Source organism: Echinops telfairi, unplaced genomic scaffold (genome assembly GCF_000313985.2).
Source record: "Echinops telfairi isolate 266 unplaced genomic scaffold, ASM31398v2 ScPeMD7_70;HRSCAF=299, whole genome shotgun sequence".
NCBI lineage: Eukaryota > Metazoa > Chordata > Mammalia > Afrosoricida > Tenrecidae > Echinops > Echinops telfairi.
Genome location: NW_022103968.1, coordinates 61,154,869 through 61,163,800, shown reverse-complemented (window position 1 = coordinate 61,163,800; position 8,932 = coordinate 61,154,869). Strand labels below are relative to the sequence as shown.

Sequence of the window (8,932 nt, the reverse complement as noted above, 5' to 3'; positions counted from 1 at the left end):
ATCCGTGACATCATGGTAAGCTGTTCTCGTTTGTCGCTGGCTTTACCTCCAGCCGTGGTGCTGACGGCTTTGAAATTGGGCGTGTGGGGAGGACAACAAAAACAGTCGCCATGGCCTTGAAGCTGAGGCTGGGTCACCACGCATGTGCTATGCCCCACAGCGTTCCCAATCGCCGGGCCTTTCTCCCCAGGTCCCTCTGCGTGGACTCGAACCTGCAACCTTTCGGTTAGCAGTGGAGTGTGATAGCCATTAGCACCACCCAGGGACTGCTAAAAGGAATTACCAAGTACGGAGCCCGTGTGAGGCAGAAGCCCGTCAGAGAAAACACCGACAACCCAAACTCACTGCCACCAGTTGACTCCAACTGCTACTGACAGAGAAGAGCTGAAATGTTCCACAGCCTGTCAAGGCTGTGAGTCTTCACCGGAGGCAACATCCCCTTTTTCTCCCCAAGAGTCCAGCCGGACACTTAACCCACCGCTCCACCAAGGCTCCTTCATCGGGAAGGAAAACTCCGTGTTTCCCACTAAGAGGGGTGTAGAGAAGCAGTTAAGATTGCTCCCTGTCCAAGGAGCAGCTTTCCAGACCTGGAAAAGCTGGGCTGTCTTCCCGGTTCTCGTGGTTTCACAGCATTGATGATACAACTGTCGGTGGAGTCCGGAATGTTGAGACTCACGGCTGGTCTGGGCTCCTCAAACTTTGCCATGCACCACAATCACCGCACCACCCATCCACACCCCCCAAGGTTCTGATCTGAGAGCGCTGGGCGGAGCCCCGGGCAGGCATGATCAGGCTCCCGGTGATGTTGCTGGCTGGGGGGCCGACTCAGAGACCTCCCTCCAACCCAGCTCACGGCCATCCAGTCACCCAGCCTCCAAGTGACAGGGTGGGACTGCCCCAGCGAGGTTCCGAGGCTGTAACTCTTTGTGGGAGTGGAAAGCCTCATCCTCCTTCTGAGGAACAGCTGATGGTTTTGAACTTCTGACTGTGAACTTCCACCTGCACGCGGACCCAGGAGGGCTCAAGGGCTCAGGGAGCCAGGATCCCCTTAGGCTGGCAAGGTTGTGGGAGCCCCACCACAGTCCTGGCTGGTATCTCCAGAGCTCGGTACCAGCCTGGTACACACCCACCATGCCACCAGGGCTCTCTGAGGCCTCTCTAGACCATCCTCACGTTTTGTTCCCTTGTCAGCACCACCGCCAGCTTCTCTCCGTGTCCAGGGAAGTCATCCAGGAGGTTGACCCAGAGGGGGCCCTGAGAGAGCCCATGGGTCCCAAGCTGAGCCACCACAGACCAGCGGCTCGAAGGGCAGAGGCAGGCTGGGCTCTCGGGTGTGCCTGAGCTCTGGAGATACCAGCCAGGACTGTGGTAGGGCTCCCACAAGCTTGCCAGCCTAAGGGGATCCTGGCTCCCTGAGCCCTTGAGCCCTTCTGGGTCCGCGTGGGGGTGGAAAAACGCAGCACCCCCCTGGCTCCTGGGAATGCAGGGAGACCTCAGCAGCCCCACCCCTCCGAGCCCCTGGGTGGTTGTGGGCACGGGGTCTTTCCTGGGGAAGGGATTCAGAGACCTTACCTCCTTGTTAATCGTCTGGTAGCCACACATGGTATTGACAACTTCGGTCTGGAAAAGAAACAGTACCCCTGCTGTTCTCCCCATCCCACAGATCAGAGAACTGAGCTCACGCGGGACCACTGTCCCCAGTCACAGCTCCGGGGTGGAGCGGAGATGCAGTCCCAGTCAGTCTAGCTCTAGAACCTGCAGCTCAACCCCCTCCCTCCAAGAGATGTCCAGGGAGGGGGCATGAGGTGGCTGGGCCCTGGTGCTTGGAGGAAGACCACCGACCCACCCGCAGCGCCGGCCCCAAGACCCGGCTTTTCTGATGAGGTCATCTGGCGAGAGGGCAAGGTGATCGCTGGTTCACTGGAAGGAAAACCTCAGACCTCGGCCACAAAGCCAGCTACGGTTTCCCCGAGGGCCAGAGCGGGGTCCTCTGTGAGGGGTCACATTGAGCTGCCCCCAAATTCCGTCCTGGGAAAAGCCACAGCCAAGGAAGTCCCAACCAGGCAGGTCCCGCAGCCACAGGGCCCCCCATCGACAATGTGCAAGAGAGCCCTACCCACCACCCTACCCCCACCCCTGGTGACAGTAGCTGTGGTGGTCATCCATGAAGGCAGGGTTCCAAAGTTCCTGGCAAACATTCACTGGAAAGCCAGTGGGATGTTCCCAGGCACTTTTGAAGCCCCCCCTCCCCCCCTTCGGTTTACTGAATGGACGGAAGGCTGTTCCGTCTCCTAGTCTACAAAGGAGCGTGACCAGTAGCCCCCCACGGTTGCTCTGTGAGATAGGACAATCCCGGTGCTAGCGCAGGGCCCGGTGAGGCTGCGGTGTTTTCCAGGCCTAAGAAGGCCGAGGCCAGCAACTGCTCTTTCCCTGAGGGCGGGGCCCCAGGCGTCATCATGGGCTGGGGAAGTGTGGCAGTAATTCTCCGAGGGCCTCACACCCAGCAATCAATGCTCAGCACCCACTTGGGAGCCAGCATTAGTTGTGGGATCTCCCAGCCCCCCAGAGGGAGCCGGGTGTGGGAGTGCAGTGCACAAGGGTACACTGGCAGGGGGCGCCTCCCTCTCATCCATTCTTCTATTTAATCAATAAATAGTGAGAACTATTTTTGACACTTGGAATGTAAGAGACTGAAAATAAAGCCCCACTCTTCCTGGGATTTATATTTTGGCAAAGGCGACAGAAAATGAGCCATTAACAGTAAATCAGTGAACAACATAATATGCAAGAAGGGGACAAGAATCAGCAGGGTAAGCACTGTGCCAGCCCTGGAGCCGGACCCGCCCCTGCCCTGGGGTGCAGCCCAGAACCTGCTCTACCTCCCGGAAGGAAAACCTCCTTCCTCCCCACAGTACTCAGTGCAGCCGCGTCATTACAAAGGCAAAGCCTGCCTGGATTTGAACCCGGAATCACATCCTACAGACGACAGACACAGACTGGCTTGCAGGCCCTGCAGTCAGCTGTCCTGGGGCCTCTTGGAAAAGGAACTCCTGAGCTGCCACACCTCTGCCCCATGCTCTTGCCACCATGCACAGGGTGGACATGCTGTCCACCGTGTGCAGCTCACGGAAGTGACAGACAGGAGGGCAGCCTTGCCCGGGTCTTCCCACTCCGGTGAGAAGGCTGGTCTGTGTTGTGATGTGGGCCCAAACCTTGGTCTCCTTGATTTCTCTTGCATCCACCTCCCACAGCTGCCCACTTTGACTTGAACCAGACCCCGGGGACTGTGGGGCAGGGTGGACATGGCCCCAGCAAACCCTGTGCTTGCATTCTGGCTACTTCCCAAACTGAACCTCCATCTGGCCTCACTTTAACACCTTCCCCAGTCCCCCTGGCTCTGAGCCTGGGGTGGTGGACGCTGTGAGGACGCCTCCAACTGCCGAGAGTGCTGCCGGCCGGCCGAGGGGCTTAGCTGTCAGCATATGCTGTCACTCAAGGGGGTGGCTTCCGCTGAACAGAGCCGTTACGTCCCATCCCGCATAGCCACTCCAAGACTGGTCAACCTGAGGTGTTGTGCTCTGGCCCCAGCTCCAACACAGGACTGCGCTGAAGGATCCTCTTGGGACAGCCTCCAAGGTGTGGATGAGGGCCTCTTGAGACTGCACCACAGCCCAACTCCTGCCTCTGCCCGGGCCTGCTTCCACCTCCTGCCTGCCACAGGCAGCAATTCCAAGAGCACCCTCTACTGCACCTCCAGACTTGGACCGGCATCTCCGAGTCTGCTTCCCGCAGAGACTGTGACACCTGGCACAGGCTCCTGACTGAAATCCCTGTGTCCACCCCTGCCCCACAGTCTTTTCTCAGTACAGCATCCCCGGGATGTGGCTCCCGCCACTCCTTCCGGGAGCCCAGCCAGCTCCCTCAAGGTGGTGCAGCAGAAGGCAATGCCAGTGTCCTGGCTGTAGCCTTGGGGCACCATGGCCTCTCTGATCTCGTCTCAGGTGCCCTTTCAAGCTTGTTCAGAATGCTGCTGCATACTTGCCAGCGTGGCCCGAACTTCCATGCACACTGGGAAACCACAAAGCTCATGTCCCTTTGTTGTGCCATTGCTTTGCAATGGCCTGGAACCAAACTGGTGAACCTCTGAGGTGCCTGCATAGGTTTCCTCCCTTTTATTTGCCAGTTGCCCCCCTAGGATGATAGCTCCCCATGGGCAGAGGCTTCCATGCGTCCCCTGCATCCCCAGAAACCAGAACTGTGTCTAGCACATCGAAAAATTCATTAACAAACGAATGAATGAATGAATGACTACAAGCTGAGCCTCCACTTCTCTGTCAACTTGGACATGCAGGCGCTGCTGCCCTCACAGGCCCCTGAAACCGCCCCGAGTCTCCCCAGCACCCCTGGTGCTCAGCCAACCATCCTAAAACAGCAGCTCAAATTTCCCAGCTCGCCCGCCCCTCTGGGTGCCCTCAGCACTGGCTCCAACACAGTGGGTGGGGCCCTGCCCCCAGCCCCACCCCCACCCAGCAGCAGCTGCTCCGTTTACAGAATCCGCAGTGGGCACTGAGTGGCAGAGGCAAGCGTCAGAAGAGAAAATTTCCATGACTCTTCAGAGATGAGTAATTGCCTAGCTCACTGCCCCATTTTAAGGCAGAAAGGAGGCGATTTCTGAGCACCATCGATCAAACACAGAGGGCTGACAAAGACACTGCTTTTTAAGCAGTGGCTACACAGGGCAGGGTCTCAAGTGGCTGGGGAGGGGACCGCACTGAGAGAGGTGGAGGCTACTGTTCACATCACCAACCCCCCTTCCAAACACCCTTTTGCTGGTGAGCGGCAAGGCCTCAACTCCACGGTCACCGGAATCCCCAGAGCAAGCCCTGCCCTGGCTCTCTGGGCGTGCCACTGGCGGAGCCTGGCTTGCACACAGTTCAGCGTTCAGCTGCCTGCATTTCATCCCAGCCTGGTCCCGCTGAGCCCAGGCAGCTAACCCTTCTGTGCCCCGTTCTCCTCACCTGTAAGCTGGGAAATCACAGAGCCTATCTCTGAGTGCTGAGAGCGAACGGAGTGGATAAACCAAGGGACTGGGCAACTGCAATGGTGGGTGCTCACTCCCACCACTCCTAAAGACAAAGTCCCCCCACTGCGCCTCCAGATGCATCCCTTGCTCGCACCCCTAAGGCCATGAAAGCCTGGCCTCTGGCCACCACCTCTCATTTGCTGCCCCCCTCCCCGACGCCCCCCACCCCACTCCCATCCTAAACTTGAGCAGCAGGAGGTGGCCCCGCCCACCAGCCCGCACCCCCAGGGGAGGCAGTACCGTGTTTCTGAAGCAGCAGGTGTAGGGCACCCCGCAGGCCAGGGGCCCGGGGGCATCACAGTCGTGGTACTGGTTTTTGACCCAGTCTCTGTAGTCTTCGCCACCACAGCACTTAAACTGAGGAAGGGAGCAAACAAGAAAGAGGGGCTGTCACACTGGACAGGCCCCTGTCCGGAGGCAGATGGGTGGGGTGGGGCCACAGGAAGCACATTAAAGTCACAGTTCATCAGGTCACTGCAGGGGTTGCCGGGAGGTGGTGGCGTGGATGAGGCGCTGGGCACAGGGTCTGCCACCACGCAGGAGCCCAGCGGCCATTAGTCACGGGCACCACCCCCGTTGGAGAAGAAATCCCAGGCTCGCTGGTGGCTGGCTCCAAGGAGAACACCTCCCTCCTCCTGGAGCGGGCTGGACTCTTGGGGACCGGCAGCCAGCCCGGCCAGGGAAGAGAAGGGGCTCTGAAGGTGGCACCTGTCATGGTCACCTCGAGCAGCCAGGCAACTCAGGGCTGAGCCCAGGGAGTGGCCACTGCATGTGACTCAGGCTCGTGAGAAGTTGGAGTGACCAGGCCATCTGAAGCATTCGTGGTCATGCCCCCAGAACCAGCTGCTGGGGTTGGGTGGGACCCCAGCCCCATCGCACTGCTGTCCTCGTCCAGAAGGAGACAGTGTGGTCACACAGCTAATGTCTCTTCAGGTCTCTCAAAGCGCCTGGCCAGGCACGTGCACTGAAGCAAGTCAAGGCAATCCTCACCCAGCCCTGGAGGATGGAGTACTGGGCTCCCCCCATGCACACGGAGCACCTAAGGTCTGGGACTCCATGTGACTGATGTGCAGAAGCCCCAGAGGCACGGCTAACCCACCACACAATGACTACGGTCGCACCAACCGATTGGAAGGACAGGTACATGGCCACCATCGTATTCAAAGAGTGTCAGGGAGGAAAGGGGAGGCTGGCTTTGTCCCCCGATACGGGGGCACTGGGATTGATGAAGGGCTCACTCCCCTGGATTTGCAGGGAGTGAGCTCCCTGTCAGTGAAGGAATTTGGCAAAGGGGCCCTGGGCTGGGTGGTTGGAGTCACCCCCAGCTCAAGGACCTTTGTCCATTAGAGGCTGGAACCCTTTAGTGGCTTTTAGCTACTACACCTGCCTCCACCCCTGTGTGTATGTGTGAGCGCACATGAGCGGAGGAGGTTCCATGGAACCGGAGGGACAAGCAGAGGGAAGACATCCCGGCCCAGGTGTGTGAACCAAGGACTGAGGGAGATGGGAGGGGCCTCCGCCTCTCAGTGGGCCATCTGCTGCCAGTCCTCAACTCTCCACTTGGTTAGTCACCCCTTTGCGCAGGGCCTGAATGGTGGCAGATGGCACCAGAGTCTCACCTGCTTCTGCACAAAATCCATGATGTTTTTGAAGTCCAGATCGTCATAGTAGTTCTCAATCCCTCTGCGAATGTTAGCGTTCACAAAGTCAATGGTCTGGGGAGGAAGGGGGGTAAAAATCACAAAGGAAAAGAAGGAAAATCACAAAGGAAAATCACAAAGGAAAGAACCACACAGCGCCCAGCACGAGTTCTCCCAGCAGCCTGACCACTACAGCGTGTCCATTGGGTCCGTGGGCCCCACCCCTGCCCTGCGTACCCACAAACCCCACAGCCCCGCCCCACCCCCACCTGGTGTCTGGCTCCCTCTGCCATGCCCAGCAGCTGTGGTTCACCCCACTCCACATGGCTCCAAGGGGCACCCGCTCAGAAGCAACAATGCTGGGTGGGGACTGGGCAGTCAGGCCCAAACCGGAATCTTCCCTGGGCCCACCCCCCACCCCCAGCTCTTTACCATTCCAGCTCTGATTTTACAGATGAGGAAGGAGAGGCTCAGAGAGAGGTCACAGAGCAGGCCAGTTAGGGCCCAGCAGGGCTGGGGCCACAGGCCTCTGACTCCCTGGTGGGGCCTCTTTCTGTGTCTGGGCAGCGCTCAGACCCACAGGTGACCCGGGCCACCCAGCCAGCCCGGCTGCAGCTGCTCCCTTCCGGGGAGGCCACTGCAGGCCACCAGCTCCCGGTCCCGCTGGGTGCTCTGCATCAACAGGCTGGATGCTGTACAGAGATCCCCGAGCACAAAGGGCCCACAGCAGGGAGGGGCGGGGTGGGGGCCGGCACCACTCTCCCTGCGACAATCGGAGCTTTCACACAGAGCAGCAGGCCTGGCACAAAGAGGGCATTCTCAGCACCGGGGCGAGGGCAGGAGAGCCAGACTAGCAGACTGGTCCTGGGGAGGCGCCTACAGGGTGCATGGAACAGCGGGGCACTGGGTTCTGGGGCCTCTGGCCATCGCGAGACCCTTCATGCCTCACCCCCCTCTCGGGGCTTCAGTTTCCCCACCTCAGAGCCCCTGATGAGGCCTCTCTTTCTTTTCTTTTTTTTTACTTTCTTTTTAACACTTTATTAGGGGCTCATACAACTGTTATTGCAATCCATACACACATCAATTGTGTAAAGCGCATTTGTACAACATTCTCAAAACATTTTCTCTCCACTTAAACCCCCGACATTAGGTCATTTTCCCCTCCCTCCCCGCTCCCCTCTCCCTCATGAGTCCTCTCTTTTTTATTAGGGAGGTGGGGGATAAAAATACATAGAAAACAACAGCTACTATTTCAACATTTTGTTGTTGAGCGCCCTGGCAGAATCCCTTTCCAGTCCTGAGCCAGCCTCACCATTGTTGCTTCTGCCACCACTGCTGTAGCCACTGTGCCAGTCCATCCCACTGAGGGTCTTACTCTCTTCACTGCCCCGTTGCCTCACCCAGCATGTCTCCAGGGACGGTCTCTCCTGATATCGTGTCCAAAGAACGTGGGACCGAGTCCTGCCACTCTCCCTTCTTCAGAGCAGATCCTCTAGCCCTCCGCGGTGGCACGACCCTCTTGGCAGCACCACGCTGCAAACACATTGATTCTCCTTCCGTCTGTTACTCAATGCCCAACTCTCACATGCCTACGAGACCACTGAAAACACCACGATCAGGCCCACCCTCGGCCTCAGAGTGGCATCCCTCTTCAGCACTCCACAGCAGAGCTGGGCAGCGGATTTGCCCGATGCAGAGCATCTTTGATCTCAGGACTGCTGCTCCCATGAGCACTGCCTGTGGATGCAAATGAGATGAATCCTTCACAACGTCCACCTTTTCTCCTCTGATCCTGATGTTATCTATGGTCCAGCTGTGAGGATTTGGGGTTTCTTTGCATTGGCTTGTAATTCATTTTGAAGGCTGCAATCCTTGATCGTTAAAAGCAAGTGCTTCAAGTCCTGCCCACTTTCACCGAGCATGTTTGTGTTGTCTGCAGAAGGCTGTTGATACGCTGCCTCCGATCCTGATGCGACATTCTTCCTCACACGAGCCAGCTTCTCTGATGATTTGCTCAGATACCGATTACATGAGAGGATACAATGCCACCGATGCACATCGTTCCTGATTTTCAGGCAAGCAGTACGCCCTTGCTTTGGGTGAACAACAGCCTCTTGGTCCAGGTCCAGTCCAGGTCCTGCATGAGGACAGTCAAGTGTTCTGGAATTCTCCTTCTTCTCAAGGCTATGCAGTTTGTTATGATCCACCC

The 8,932-nt window shown here is 58.1% G+C and overlaps 1 protein-coding gene across 1 annotated transcript in view; it reads right to left on the bottom strand.

Annotated features, from left to right (window-relative positions):
• The window catches only part of TSPAN15 (tetraspanin 15), a gene marked incomplete at its 5' end in the record, with an annotated part of 59,301 nt that overhangs the window by 2,237 nt on the left and 48,132 nt on the right, over positions 1-8,932 (bottom strand). Inside the window, 3 exons of the mRNA XM_045291681.1 lie at positions 1,174-1,620; positions 5,324-5,440; positions 6,703-6,798. Of these exons, the coding sequence (XP_045147616.1) occupies positions 1,174-1,620; positions 5,324-5,440; positions 6,703-6,798 (660 nt within the window). The remainder of the gene's footprint in view (positions 1-1,173; positions 1,621-5,323; positions 5,441-6,702; positions 6,799-8,932) is intronic.